Source organism: Pelobates fuscus, chromosome 12, assembly GCF_036172605.1.
Source record: "Pelobates fuscus isolate aPelFus1 chromosome 12, aPelFus1.pri, whole genome shotgun sequence".
Taxonomy (NCBI): domain Eukaryota; kingdom Metazoa; phylum Chordata; class Amphibia; order Anura; family Pelobatidae; genus Pelobates; species Pelobates fuscus.
In genome coordinates this window covers 65216103-65232688 of record NC_086328.1, presented here as the reverse complement: position 1 = coordinate 65232688, position 16586 = coordinate 65216103, and the positions used below count along the sequence as shown (strand labels likewise).

The following is a 16586-nucleotide window of genomic DNA, read 5'->3' as shown; positions in this document are numbered from 1 at the left end:
ATTATTCTTTATACAGCACCAACAAATTCTGCAGCGCATTGCGTGGACTAACAGACACATATTTGTAACTATACAAGTTGGATGCACAGAAACAGAGGGGTTGAGGGCCCTGCTCAATTAGCTTACATGTTAGAGGGAGTGGGGTATAGTGACACAAAAGGTAAGGGTAGAAAAGTAGGCTACCATACGCTCTCAAAGGCAACCTAACCAATCCGACAAATTTCAATAAAAAAAAAGTAAAATCAAGCCTTATATTTGACCCTGTAACTTTCACAAACACTATAAAACCTCTACATGTGGGGTACTGTTATACTCAGGAGACTTCGCTGAACACAAATATTAGTGTATCAGAACAGTAAAATGTATCACAGCAATAATATCCTCAGTGAAAGTGCTGTTTGTGTGTGAAAAATGCAAAAAACTTCACTTTCACTGACAATATCATCGCTGTGATATGTTTTACTGTTTTGAAACACTAATATTTGTGTTCAGCGAAGTCTCCCGAGTAAAACAGTACCCCCATGTACAGGTTTTAGGGTGTCATAGAAAGTTACAGGGTTAAACACAGTGCTAGCAAATTAAATTATCTGGACTTTCGGCCTGGGTTGGCAGGCAGGTCCCTCAAATTGCAATCATTAAAATTACTTAATTAGGTAAAAATATTACATAAATACACATGTAGAATTTTAATATATATACATATTTATATATTTGACGTCTACGTGTATATTTATGAAATTATTTATGTAATTATGTATATGGACATATGTATATTTCGAATTGTTTTTATTTATTTATTTATACATAGATATATATATCATTACATTCTAAGTATATTTTGATATAAATATATATATATATATATATATATCAAATACTGTTAGAATAAAATTGCATATATAAATATTTTTTTATAATTATTAAAAATTATTTTTATTTTTTGTTATTTATTTTTATTAACATATTATTTGTATTTTATAATAATATATATATACCATATATATAGCAATTATATATATTGTATATATTCGTGTGTAATTTAAATATAAGTGTATTTTTATATTAATATACGTATATATAAATATAAAAATACACTTAATATGACATTATATATATGATACATATACATATATTATATATAGATATAATACATGTATATATATCATATATATATATATATATATATATATACACATATTTATTTTTTTTACACTGATTTTACACTGTTTTTTTTTTTACTTTATTTTTTGGATTTTACACTTGCAGGGAGACTGCCTGTCAGCACAGACAGTCCCCCTGCAGGCAGATACACAGACACCTATTGCGGTCATGTGATCGAGTGATCACATGGCCGTGGGGTCCTGATCTGCCGAGGGGGGACTGCCCGGGCAGACAGGCAACCCCCCTGGACCGGGTGGAGCACTGATCGCCGCCGTGGGACCGACGGCGATCAGGTAAGTAGCCCCAGACCGTTATGACGGTTCAGGACCGTCAGCGGTCCAAACGCACGTTTTACCGCTGACGGTCCTGAACCGTCAGCGGTCCTGAAAGGGTTAAGTAAGTTTTCAAAGATTTTTTTAAAGGAGTGGAGACTGGGTAAAAGCCTTACAGAGAGGGAAAGGACGTTCCATAGGAATGGTGCAGCCCTAGGCTGGCTAAAAAATGTAATAAAGGGAATGGAACATTTTAGCTATGAAGAAAGGATAACAAATGTAAACCTCTTTAGTTTAGAAAGAGGGGATATGATAACATTATACAAATATATCTGGGGCCAATACAAACTATTGTTTTGAAATCTTTTCACAAACGGTACTTTACATAGGACACAAGGTCATGCGTTTAGACTGGAAGAAAGAAGATTTAGTCTAAGGCAAAGGAAAGTTTTTTTTTCCGTAAGAACAATAAGGATGTGGAATTCTCTGCCTGAAGAAGTGTTTTTATCAGAGTCCGTGCAGATGTTTAAACAGCAACTAGATGCATACTTGCAAAAACATAATATTCAATTATATCATTTTTCAACTGTAGGGTAATAGCTTCTTGATCCAAAGATAAATCTGACTGCTATTCTGGGGTCAAGAGGGAATGTTTTTCCTAGTTTGTTGCAAATTTTAAAGTGCTTCAAACTGGGTTTTTTTGCCTTCTTTTGGATCAACAGCCAAAAACAAATGTGAGAAAGGCTGAACTTGATGGACATGTCTCTTTTCAGCTTATGTAACTATGTAACTATAAGTTCTTGCAACAATAGACTCGTCTTGAACATTAAAGGACCACTATAGGCACCCAGACCACTTCAGCTTAATGAAGTGGTCTGAGTGCCAGGTCCAGCTAGGTTTAACCCTTTTTCTGCTATTTGCTGCTTTTACTGCTATTTTTTAACTATGGGTTAATCCAGCCTCTAGTGGCTGTCTCATTGACAGCCGCTAGAGGCGCTTCCACGCTTCTCACTGCGATTTTCACAGTGAAAAGACGCCAGCGTCCATAGGAAAGCATTGAGAATGCTTTCCTATGACACTGGCTGAATGCGCATGCGCATTCAGCCAGGGACTTCAGAAGAGGGAGGAGAGCCCCAGCGCCGAGGGAGCCCGGCGCTGGGAAAAAGGTAAGGGATTAACCCCTTCCTCCCCCTTCAGCGCCACGGGAGTGGGACCCTGAGGGTGGGGGCACCCTCAGAGCACTATAGTGCCAGGAAAACGAGTATGTTTTCCTGGCACTATAGTGGTCCTTTAACCCCTTAAGGACCAAACCTCTGGAATAAAAGGGAATCATGACATGTCACACATTTCATGTGTCCTTAAGGGGTTAAATGGATGGCTTTGAAATCTTTAAATAGGACTGCCTGTCACTTTTTAATTTCCTGATGCTGGAATAGTGAAACAGTGAACTAGCATTTTGTTGGTTGCTGGATTGTGTTGTGACTGGTTTTTGCAGTCCTACAAAGGGGAATCTAGTTGGCTAATGACCTTAACGCCTGATGAAAAGGACAGAATGAATTTCAGTGGTTTTAACAAATGCAGATTATTTTCTCCAACATTTTGATTCAGTCATTTTTGATTTCTTTGTAGATTTGTTTATTGATACTAGAAGAAACTAGGAAGTTAGTCTAGGGTAGGGAGGCATACCCCTGTTGGTCAGTTTTTTTAACTGCTTTGAGGGACATTTTAGATATAGAAAAGTAATTATTTTTCTAGAACACAAGAGAAAATACTACTTTTAATTTCTGTTTAAGTATGTTGTGTATGAAATCCAAGTTTTTCTCATCCCAATCTCTAAACTTTAACAAAGTTCATTAAAGCTTAGTTAAATTAGAATCATGCTGAGGTTATGAATCAGTAGCGCACCTCAGCTAATATTCTGTCAGCTCTTTGAGTGCTGCTGCTTTAAATGAATAACACCCTTAAGGAGTGTGACAACCAAGTTAGGAGTGTGTTTTTACACAATCGCCTTTCCCCTGGACTTATGTCTCAAAAGCCAAACTCTGCTGCTGTTCTGAGTGAATATACCCTTTAAGAAGTGTAGTCGCAAAGGTAGAAGTGTGTTTTCACATTTCCACCTTTTCCCTGGACTCATGCCTCAAGAGCTTATGTAACTATGCAAATGACTACCCCCTTTAGGAGTGTGACCACCAAGTAAGGAGTGTGTTTTCACACAACTACCTTTCAGATCGGCTCATGTTTCCAGAGCCAACCTCTGCTGTTCTGCTGCTGTTCTCAATGAATGCCCCCCTTTGAGAGTGTGACCGCCAAGTTAGGAGTGTATTTTCAGATAACCACCTTTTCTCTCGGCTCAAGAGCCGAACTCTGCTGTTGCTGCTGTTCACCTTTGACTCTCTCCTTACCACACTGCCTTTCCTACAGCTCAGGACTAAAGAGTCTTCTGCTCCTCTTATAAGTTCTCCCTGAGACTCACTCTCTGTCTCTACAACATTAAGAATGTTACAGCAGTAAGGCAAGTATTATTTTAATTAATGATGAACGTAAAAAAATGTCTTGCTTCTAATTAATTTTCCCATATTTTTATTCTTATGCAATTACTCAAATTATTCTTATTTTATCTGGCGTGTGCATGCAATTTCATATGAATAGCCTTTCTTTAAAATTAATATTTTTAATTTTCAACTACCGGTAATCCTGTTTCACAAACAGCATTCAGTCATTTCCATGGAGATTAATGATTGAAAGAAAGGTGTTACTATAAAGTTGGTCCTTTTCACCTGGCAGTCAGCATAGAAAAAGCAGACAGTAGAGGAGGAATTAAAGTGACACTATAGTCACCAAAACAACTACAGTTTAGTGTATAATCATTCCCTTCAGGCTTTTTGAAGTAAGTATTGTCTTATCAAAGGAAAGGCAGTGTTTACAATACAACCTAGGGATATCTCCACTGGCCACTTTTCAGATGGCTACTAGAGGTGATTTCTTGGGCAGACCTGCACATGCTCTGCATGGAGACACTGAACTTTCCTCATAGAGATGCATTGATTCACTGCATATCAATGAGGAGATTCTGATTGACCAGGGTTGTGTTTGGTTTGTGCTGCCTCTGCCCCTGATTTGCCTCCTTGCCAAGCTTAGCCAATCAAATGTTTTCCTGTGGGAAAGCATTGTAATTGGCTTTTGATCAACAATTCTTATGATGTCAGCCAAGCAGGCAGATCAGGGGCAGTGCCTGCAGTAGCAAACTGGAAAGGGGGGGGGGGAGGGAGGAGGATTACTATATTTAGGGGGGGGAGAGGGCAAGTGGGACTAGATTGTGTTTTAACACTATAGAAAATGTTTGTGTTCCTGACCCTATAGTGTTCCTTTAAACATTGTTTTTGTTTATCCTGTTATTTGCCATTTGCCCTGACTGTGCCTGGACCCACCTGTATTGTGATGTAATTTGATAATCCTTTTTTTGTTATTCAAAATTCTTTATTTAGGAAATTTCCCAAAGAACAAAAAATTACAACTGGGATAGAATGACATTGACTGGAACATATTCAGGCTTACATATTGTCACAGGTTTGTGTATCTATTATTCCTTCAATCCTCCACTAGTCCTAATTCCAGATGTGCTGAATATAGTGAAAGTATTTCCTTTGTGTAGAGTTTCCCCAATATAATGGATGCAACCAGTCGCAATGGGTAAAAGCAGTTGTCTGAACTTTATTAGGCCACACTCAGCTTCTTATGCAGTGCAATGTTTATGTTGCATTACAGCCATCTTTGACTAATTCTTATTTCTTATACGCCAGTGACCAACCTTTTCAGTTTATCATTAAAGTTAACAAAATATGGTTTGTTCATGGCAGTATTGTCTTATACTTTACATTTCCAATAATAGAGACATCATCACCAATATACAAACTACCTCTTCCTCTCATTATCACCATAAGACCCACTGCCTGACATCATCAGTCATTTTGCTCTAATTGAATTCTTATAACTACCCAAATGTCTAATTTTATCTTACTAGACAGTGTAACAGTTACATATATTCCCCAAAATAACCTCCTGAGCACCAGCTGTCTTTCATTATCGCCCACATCCCCTCCTTTTTCTGACCTTGAGAGTCTCTGGACCTATTTCTCATTATCTACAATCTGTCTATATGCATTGCTCACAGTTCTGATAATGAAAAGCACAAATAATGAAGGTCCATGCTTCTACGTTCTCTAATACTGAATTTGCCATCCCTTCTTCTTTGTATATGTGTGTGTATATAAAAAAAAAAAAAGGAAAATGTAACTGTTGTGTATTACTTCCATATCTCAAGTTGGACCTTCTGAAATTCTCCCTTGGCCACAGTAATTCAAATAAATCATGTTTCAGACCTTATTCTGCATTTCTGCAGGTTCCTTTAGCAATGGAACACTGTTTTAAATGTTGCCCTTTTTAACCAAAGCAAGAGGTTTGATCTAAAACAGGGGTTCACAACCCAGTCCTCAAGTACCCCATACAAGTCCAGGATTCAGGGATTATCCAGTTGTGTCTAAAGTGTTTATTTTTCTTTTCTAAAAACACCTTAGACACAACTGGGTAATCCCTAAATCTGAACTGTTAGGGGGTACCTGAGGACTGGGATGGGAACCACTGATCATAAAGGATCAGTGACCAACTCAGCCATGGATGCTCATCGGTATGGCACCAGTTTTGATCAACATGCTGGAGACCCTCTGGTGTAAACCTCCACACAATGTAATGCACATTAATACAATAACTCATGTTTCCACAATATATCCAGAATTAATGCAAATTATCATAGACAGGCCTCATTTTTCACATTTCATCCTGTATTTCTGCCAGCAATCTTAGGAAGCAAACACTTTTAACACTGTTTTACAGTTTTTTTTAAACAAAAGCATGTGTTTTGATTCAAAAGGACCAATGACAAAGCCCACCTATAGACTTTACGGTTTAGATCTTGAGTCCTGTCTGAATGGTATAACTGTTAAAGTCTCTCACATACAAGAGCTGAAATAGTTTTCCCTCTGGTGGTTCCTTGCTCAGTTCCCAAGCTAATTTAGCTCATCTTGTGCCATTGCTTGGCTATTTTACCCTAAGTGAATAAACCCTTTGGGAGTTTGAGGTTGTACATTGTACAGGACTATAACAACATTGCAACATCCTGACCATGGGTTGTATTGTACATGTGCATGCCTGAAAAGTATCCAAGAAAAAAAGATAAGACATGCTGTATATGAATTTGAATACTATGTTAATTAGTGTAACATATCTCGTGATTGTTTCTTGCAAAAAAATTTTTTTCAAAACTTACGCCTTCAATCTGGAATGTCCATTCCTTCTCTTCAAAATGATCAGAGTGTGGGTCCTGCAAGACACATTAAGGAATTATTACCTTAGACATGCTTTACTTTATTTCTGTATATCACTCTCTCTGTTTTCTTACTTCACCTTATGTCCCCTTTCAGATTTATATTCATTCCATTCCCTCTCCTCCCCCTTTTTCCTTGCTTCCCTATTTTTCCTTTCTTCCGTTAACTTTTAATTAATTTTCTTTCTTTCCATTTCCATTATGTTACTTACTCTGTATAGTGTTGCTGTGATGTCCACATTTTCAGGAACAGCCCAGACCACAGATCCACGGAATGGGTCCTTTATCCCAGGTTGCCAGCTATGAGGCTGAAGAAAAAGATTGCCGTAATTAAAATGATGTCATAGAAAATGTCTACATGTATTAAAAGGTAATAGTAGTATCAATGATGGCATCAAATAACAATAACAAACTCAAGAAAGCGCTTCTGATTTCCAAACATTTTTATTGAATTTTAAAGTTTTTGGTCTAAATAATAATACATTTTATATAATTTTAAAGATAAATTGCACTGCAACCCTACCTCTTCTGCCCCACCTCCCTTATTGCTTATTTTTTTAGGTACGTGATGTCACAGCCTCTTAACCCCTTAAGGACCAAACTTCTGGAATAAAAGGGAATCATGACATGTCAGACATGTCATGTGTCCTTAAGGGGTTAAAGGGTTATGACAAAAAATGTTATGCTTAATTTATTTAATGAATAATGCTCTATTGCACAATATTTTTTAGACCCCTCCTTCCCAAAAGCTGAAATATCAATAGAATTAAGCTATAAGTTACCTGAAATACAGTGTGGGGCAAAGTCCCCAGTGCTGCTTTCCACGCCCCCTCCTGATGTCATGGCAGACGCGCAAGGAGGGAGGGGACATCCACACACTTGCACAGAATTGACATTTGGCAGTACAAAATAGAGTTCAGGGACGCCAAAATCAGGTGCACCTGGGATGTACCTAGCCGCCAGCACAAAATTGCAGATCTCTAAGTATGTAGCATTTCTGGCAGAAACTTTGCACATACAGACTCCTACTATCATAATTACTCCTGAAAGCAGATGTAGTTGGAATAACTTTTTAAGCAAGCTCTTTCTTTTCCTCTTTTCTAAGCAGTTTTTGTACAACAACAATTGTAAATGTCATCAGGAGTGAAAATCTAGCCCTTTCGAGCATACTATGGCTTGCCGTGGTTACTAACTTTTAAGGCCTAGCGAGTAGCATAGGACTTAAAAAAAATAAATGTAAAACTCTTTTGGCTTGGGAAAGTGCCAGCCATGAACACGCTTAATGTGCATTCAAGGTCAGGCATTTCGTAATATCTTGGGATGTCACTGATAACGTTGCGACATTATTCAATTGTACATGCATGATCGAGTTGTCCACTATTCCTGTGGATAGGACACTGATTTGTCAATGCTCCACACTAAGGAGGGTGTGGAAAAGCTGGGGAAAAAGGGAGGTGAAAACAAAACCATGTTTACCTGATTTTTCTCCCTGCAGAAGATACAATATTTGTGTCAAAATGATAGATATCATTTTATACATCTAATGCAGTTAATGCATCATTGCAGTTTTGGATTAACCCCTTAAGAACCGGCCTGTTTTTGCGATGTTGTACATTAAGGACCAGAGCGGTTTTAACACTTTTGTGGTGTTTGTGTTTAGCTGTCATTTTCTGCTCTCTCATTTATGGTTACCACACAAATTATATATTGTTTTTTTCAGGACAAGAAGGGCTTTCTTTACATACCATTATTTGTAACATGTCGTATATTTTACTTTAAAAAAAAAATTAAATATGGTGAAAAATTGAAAAAAATACATGTTTTTGGATTTGTTCTTGAAAAATCTTTTAATTATCTACAAAAGCTAATGAAAAAACTGCTAAATAGATTCAAAATTTTGTCCTGAGTTTAAAAATACCCAGTGTTTACATGCTTTTTTTTGCAAGTTATAGGGCTATAAGTACAAGTAGGAAATTGCTCTTTCAACGATATATATTTTTTATATTTATCAATAATGACATTGTAACACCGTTATCTGTCATAAATCCACGAATCACACCCCACATGTACATATTTTTTTAAAGTAGACAACCCAGGGTATTTAATATGGGGTATGGCCAGTCTTTTTAGTAGCCACTTAGTCCCAAACACTGGCCAAAGTTAGCATTTATATTTGTTTGTGTGTTAAAAATGCAAAAAACCCTAACTTTGGCCAGTGTTTGTGACTAAGTGGCTACTAAAAAAGGCTGAACATACCCCATTTGCAATATCTTGGGTTGTCTTCTTTTGCAAATGGTATGCCATCATGGGGGTAATTTTCATTCCTGGGCTACCATACGCTCTCAAAGGCAACATTACCAATCTGACAAATTTCAATGAAAAAAATTAAGCCTCATATTTGACCCTGTAACTTTCAAAAGCACTAAAAAACCTCTACATGTGGGGTACTGTTATACTCAGGAGACTTCGCTGAACACAAATAATAGTGTTTCAGAACAGTAAAACCTATCACAGCAATAATATCATCAGTGAAAGTGCTGTTTGTGTGTGAAAAATGCAAAAAACTTCACTTTCACTGACCATATCATCGCTGTGATATGTTTTACTGGTTTTAAACACTAATATTTGTGTTCAGCGAAGTCTCCCGAGTAAAACAGTACCCCCCATGTACAGGTTTTAGGGTGTCATAGAAAGTTACAGGGTTAAACATAGTCCCAGCAAATTAAATTCTCTGGACTTTCGGCCTGGGTTCTCAGGCATGTCCCTCAAATTGCAATCAATAAAATTACTTAATTATGTAATAATATTACATAAATATGCACGTAGAATTTAAATATATATACATATTTATATATTTGAAGTCTATGTGTATATTTATGAAATTATTTATGTAATTATGTATATGGACATAAGTATATTTCGTATTATTTTTATGAATTTTTTTATACATAGATATATATAATTTCATTCTAAGTGTATTTGATATAAATATATATATATATATGTTAATATCAAAATACCGTTAGAATAAAATTACATATATATATATATAAATATTTTTTTTCAAATTATTACAAATTATTTTTACATTTTTTAATTTATTTTTATATACGTATTATTTATATTTTATAATAATAATATATATACACAATATATATAGTTATTATATATATTGTATATATATATATGTGTGTAATTTAATTATAAGTGTATTTTTATATTAATATATGTATATATAAATATAAAAATACACTTAGTATGACATTATATATATATAATATATATATATATTATATATAGATATAATACATGCATATATATATATATATATAAATATATCTTATATATATACATATATATATTTTTTTTTTACACAGATTTAATTTTTTTTTAACTTTATTTTTGATTTTCCATTTGCAGGGAGACTGTCAGCACAGACAGTCCCCCTGCAGGCAGATACACAGGCACCTATTGCGGTCATGTTATCGAGCGATCACGTGACCGCGGGGTCCTGATCTGCCGCGGGGAGACTGTCTGGGCAGACAGGCAGTCCCCCTGGACCGGGAGGAGCGCTGATCGTCGCCGGGGGACCGACGGCGATCAGGTAAGTACCCCCAAGACGTTATGACGGTTCAGGACCGTCATCGGTCCTCAAGGGGATGTTTCCGATGACGGTCCTGAACCATCATCGGTCGTCAAGAGGTTAAACAAGTTAAACAGTTCTGACTTCACCTATAAGTAGAGCTATAAGTAGAGCTCCAGGTTGATTTCCTAAAGTGTAGGTATTTTATGTAAAAGCAGAAATTTTAAATATGAGTAACTTTTTAATTTATTTATTATTATTATTATTATTATTATTATTATGGATTTGTTGTTTCTGTATATTTAAAAGTGGCCCTGTCACTGCCTGAGGACTTTGCAGAATTTGGATTTGAATGGTGACATCGCCGCTGGAGCGCTGGGTGGCCGAGGGCAGGGAAAGGTGAGTGTCTCTTGCAGGCATCTCCATCTTCTTCTGGAGGATCCTCTTCAGCGTGAGAAAACAGCATTGAGGTCTATGGAAGATCCCGCGACACCATATCCTCCCTAAATAAAGCGGGGGGGGGGAGGAGGGGAAGGGGGGGGAGTGACAGTGCAGCTTTTATGCATTATCTATCACAGGCAAAAAGTCAGTTCCAGCTTGAATTGCCCCTTTAAACAAATACTTTGTGTCACATGTGTTATAGTGATTTGCATGGTTATTATGAGCAAAAAACATGTGCAGAAACTGGTAATTTTTTCCTATTTGAGTGCATTGTTCAAATCTGGCAAGTAAATATTAAAGGGAAGGCTGGTAATTGTTTCAAAGTCTGTAAATATAGTTTAAAAAAAAAATATTTATTAAAACGCTATGATTGTTATAGCATGATCATACTATACCTAAAACATGCCTAGTCTTGGCCGTTTTGGAATGCAATTTATAGCCTTTGGGTTAAAGACAAAATCTGATAGAATCATTGGACTAAAGAACAGGTATTTGGAGAATGGCATAAGTGTCCTGTCCCAACAGTTCTTTAAAGAGGAGCTATCATGTCTTTTATTTTAGCTAACAGATCACAAAAATGTAATTGTTTTCTTTATTCTTTATATTTAAAAAAAAAAAAGATTTTTACATGCTTTACTGGGCAAAGTATGCAAAATAGTTAATGCTTGCATTGATGTACGAACAACAAATGCATGTGTATGGCGCTACTAGAGAAAATGCAGAACACACATACATTCATACAGCATTTTTCAGTTAGATGCTTTAGTGCAGGGGTAGGCAACCTTCGACACTCCATTTGTTATGGACTACATATCCCATAATGCTTTTACAGTGATAATACTGGCAAAACATCAGGGGAGATGTAGTCCACAAAAACTGAAGTGCTGAATGTTTCCTATCCCTGCTCTAGTGCACATGCGTGTGGCTGAGGCATCATGGGACAGCAAAGCTGCCACAACATGGAAGTACAGCTGAAGTAAGTTTTATACTTACCTCAATTCTGTTGTTCACCCCAGCATTTACTGGAGTGAAGAAACGAGGAAGTGCTACTTTTCTTCAAGTGACAGTTCCTCTTTAATTTTCATATTTAACATACTTGTAATTATTGTTTGAAATTTTTTTTATTTTTTTTCTTGCACAAATAATAACACAATACTATTTTAATAAATATTCATTGAATGATATATTTTAAGTGGTTTGGTAACTTTTTTATTTCAATTTTCATTTAAATCATTCAAAAAGTAGAGAGATATGTAACAATACATAGATTTACCTTCATGAGTTAATGACTTAACATGGTGTCAACTGTCACATATCAGACTACAATAATAGATGAAAAGAATATGAACTGCATATAAAGTTTCTCGAACTGTGCAGACACAGAAAAACTTAATATAAAATCCCAAAAAGTGATTTCGCTTACGGAAGAGCCGCCGTTGTCAGCAGCAACCTATCATCACAACCGTCAACTACCCCCTGGAGGGGAAGGTCATGGCAAGCGAAAACCGCAGAGCCTGAGGAATGATGAAGCTGGCCCTTATGTGGGTTTGGGACTGGAGGAGAGTACACCTTCAACATCAGTCTGCAGCCAGTCCCAAGCAGGACTTCCCTGATAGTGCCATAGTTTTGCCACCTATGGGGGTCGGATGAACCCAGCATTTAGCCCACCACTACAGATATAGGCCCCTCTTAAAATAGCGAACTGCACCTTCCCTGCACTCTTTTTAAAAATCTTTATTTTGTATGTCTACCTACTATTGGCTACTCTCACTTTGTCTGGTCTAGCCTAGTCCCAGGGGTTCACTCATTTGCATTTACATGCTAAAACAGTGGTTAATTTGCCTAGTCCCAGCAAAATGTCCAGTGGTCCATATCTAATACATATTTGCATGTCTGATTAGCCTGTTATTACCTTTCAAGAAAATTGTACTATTATTGCAATGCCATGTTTCTGTATTACTCTGTTTGGTATTATTGAGCCTGGTTTTGCTGCTGTGGCATAAGAATTAAAAAGAAAAAAAATAGTTTAAAGCAAAGAGTAAATATATTTTGTAGCTATTTAGAATTGAATATTAATAGGGAAATCAATGAGGTGAGTTGTAAAATTCACTTTGGCACGTAACAATTTAATCTAAAAAAAATAAATAAATAAATATATATATATATATATATATATATATATATATATCTTTCAGGGACATTTGCTAGACTCTAAACTGTAGCAACTTAAATTGGAAAAGGTAGAATAACATAGCTTGGACTCAGGGTCAACCCGGCGGGGTATCGGCTAGACGCAATGGGGGAATGTAAACAAGGGCACTGCTAGCCCTCCATGACACCCTGAAACACAGCAAGTATAGCTTAAGGCGTATCCACGCGCTTAACATATGGTACACCTAACGCGTTACACATAATTTAAAACGACCCCCTATGTGGAATATATATAGCATAACGAATCTCTGGGTGACGACCATAGCTAAATTTTGCACTAAGCAGATCACCCTAACCCTCATATTCAGCAACATACATCTGGCCCTCGAAAGGCACCTTAACCCTGCTGCCACCAATAGAATGCTAGTAGCACAAGCTCTAGGGAATGCTAACACCAAAGGTGGCTCCTAACTAATATCACCCACATACAAGCATGCAAACTTACAATAGGACCTACTTTGGTTAATCTTAGATCTTAGCCACAAATGAATATAACAAAACTTGACTCAAATAGAGTGCATATAACTAATCTATGCTATTAACTGTTTATGTATTACGCGTGCACTGCTCATTTACTCATTTACTATTTCTATATTAATTTCAAAACTGTGCTGTCATTTAATGCCATGATATTGTTTATTTTGTGATATTTCAGCGGCTTGTATCTGCTGTCGTGGCGATATAGGCATGTTTGTTACTCTAAGCACTACAAAAATAAAGAATTAAAAAAAAAAGGTAGAATAACATAGCTTACCTATAAAATATTTGCCTCGATTTTGCCATTTGGAAGAGTTTGGTGAAAAAGAGTATATTTTATTATTCACTTTAGGCAAAATGTCATGGGTTGGAAATGTCTTTACTGCTCTCAGATATTTATGTTTTGTTTGTATACTAGTGTTTTGCAGTGCAGAGTATAATCTAGTTAAAGTGTTATCTGAGCATGCTACACACATCTACAAGTATATTGATTCAATAGTAGATAAATAAATGACATAAAAAAATGTTACATAAATCTTGCATGAATTAGGGAACAAAATCAGATTCTGAATGCTAATATTTAAATTGAGGTCCTTAAGTTCACTTCACAGTACATGACATAATTGACAAAATCACTGCACGTATTGATTGCATCCCTGCGAGGCACATGAATAACAGATTAGTCAGCTTGAGCAAAAAAACACTACATTAATAACAGATCGCTGCATGAATTAAAGATCACTACATGAATAACAGATCCCTACATGAATAATAGATCACTACAGGAACACCAGATGTGACAGCTTGAGTAAAAGCACACTTTTTTGTATCACATCAGCTGCATGAATAGAACATTATAAATCAGGAGAAAAAGGAAAGACTAGAGGAAGGCATGCTAAAAACATTGTGGTCTTCATTTTTCCACAGCAAAAGGAAATAAAAGCCCATATCAGAGTCAGAATCAATCACTATGGCCAAGTAGCACAGGAAAGTAAGAAACCTAGAAGCCAATTAGACCAGAGGTAGTCAACCTTTTAATACCTACTGCTCACTTTTGTATCTTTGTTGGTGGTAAAATTCCCTTACCACCCACCATTGCCACAGTAACTAATTATATAGAGCAAGTGCAATTTAAAGGGATTCTCCAGTGCCACGAAAACATATTAGTTTTCCTGGCACTGCAGGACCCTGTAGTGCCCCTCTCCCTTCAGTGACATACCAGAGTCCAGCGCCAATGTCCCTCGGCGCTGGGTCAGGCTCCGCCCACTCTCGGCGAGGGAGACCTAATGCGCATGTGCCTAAATGGCCGCACACACGCATTAGACCTCCCCATAGGAAAGCATTATTCAATGCTTTCCTATGGGGGGATTTCGGTGACGCTGGAGGTCCTCACACAGCTTCGTATAACACACTTTTCGTGTTCTAAGAACACGGAAGTCCCTCTAGTGGCTGTCTGACAGCCACTAGAGAAGGACTTAACCCTGCAAGGTAATTATTGCAGTTTATGAAAACTGCAATAATTACACTTGCAGGGTTAAGGGTAGTGGGAGTTGGCACCCAGACCACTCCATATGGCCTGTTAGGTGATGTGTGTGTAAAGGGTGCTGTGTGTGTGTGTGTGTGTGTGTGTGTGTGAGAGAGGTTCAGTGTGTGTGAGGGGGCAGTGTGTGTGAAGGATGGAGTGCATGTGTGAGAGGTGCAGTGTGTGTGTGAGTGTGTGTGAAGGGTGCTGTGTGTGTGTGAAGGGTGTGAAAGGTGTAGTGTGCGTGGGGGGCAGTGTGTATGAGGGGGCAATGTGTGAGGGGGCAATGTGTGAGGGGGCAGTGTGTGTGTGAGGGGGCAGTCTGTGTGCATGTGTGAGGGGGGCAGTGTGTGTGTGTGTGTATGTGTGTGTGTGAAAAGGGTGAAGTGTGTGTGTGTGTGGTAGGAGGCAGTGTGTGTGTGTGTGTGTGCAAGGAGCAGTATGTGTGTGTGAGGGGTGTAGTGTGTGTGAGAGGTGTAGTGTGTGAGGGGTGTAGTGTGTGTGAAGCGTGTGCATAGGGTCTATGCTGTGTTTAGGTGGGTAAGATGTGAAAATCTCTCCATTCTTACCTTTTACCAGGGTGGGGGGACATAATGCTGCAAGCCCTGGTGGTCCAGTGATGGCATGTTCACTTTAAAGAGCTGCAGGCTGGCTCTCCTAGCCCCGTGCGAGCACAGCACTGTATCGGAGCATTGCCATGGTAATGCAAACCTGCTCGTGGGAAGAACACAGAGCTTTCAGGCCCTTTCCTCACTCTGCTATAACTTTTGATCTCCTCAACAGACCGAGAGGGCTAACAGGAAGGTTGCCAGCTTTGGTTCACAGGCCCACTGGGCATTTTCTGCAGAACCCACCACTGCCCACTTAAAATCCAAAACCGCCCACTAGTGGAGCGACCAGTTTGACTACCCCTGAACTAGACTGATACATTCAACTTTAATACATCTAAAACTATGGGTTACGTAAATCCATTCTTATTTGTGCCATGCATTGGATGTCACCTGTCCTTGAGAGGGTTTAGAAAGAAAAACATTTGTTACTGCAAACTGTAATTTAAATGCCCTTAATCTGATACACAATTTGTCATTAGGGCAAACACATTGTTATGAGGGTTAACACTTCCTTGTTCATCATCTCAAGCACAGTATCATTAGTACATTTATATAGTACAAAAATAGGCCAGTGCCATGCACAAATAAAAATGTCAGCTTTAGCTACAACACAATACAGAGCAGAGTGCGAGAGATGCAGTATAATTCAACAGTTATAAATCAATAGCGTTCAAGCTTTTTGGGGTAGGCGTTATCAACTCCTGGCACCATGGGCTATTTGGGCAGTTTTGTTTACGTTCTTCATGTTTAAATGTATGCCCTATTGCTTATTGTACAGTCCTATTAATAAACAGGTTAACAGAGAGATGTATTTGCAGAGCGTCCCAACTGAAATACATTTTTTTCTAAAGTAGTCAGGATATATGAGTTGCCTCATTAGTCCAGTAATGTAAATTCAAACTACATTTGCATTATTGACCAAAATGAA

The 16586-nt window shown here is 37.6% G+C and overlaps 1 protein-coding gene across 2 annotated transcripts in view; it reads right to left on the bottom strand.

Annotated features, from left to right (window-relative positions):
• Positions 1 to 16586, bottom strand: part of EHBP1L1 (EH domain binding protein 1 like 1) — a 109656-nt gene that overhangs the window by 37265 nt on the left and 55805 nt on the right. For both annotated transcript variants that reach the window (XM_063437783.1, XM_063437784.1), the window contains exons 3-4: positions 7026 to 7121; positions 6757 to 6810 (exon numbers count right to left, since the gene is read on the bottom strand). In XM_063437783.1, the coding sequence (XP_063293853.1) occupies positions 6757 to 6810; positions 7026 to 7121 (150 nt within the window). The remainder of the gene's footprint in view (positions 1 to 6756; positions 6811 to 7025; positions 7122 to 16586) is intronic.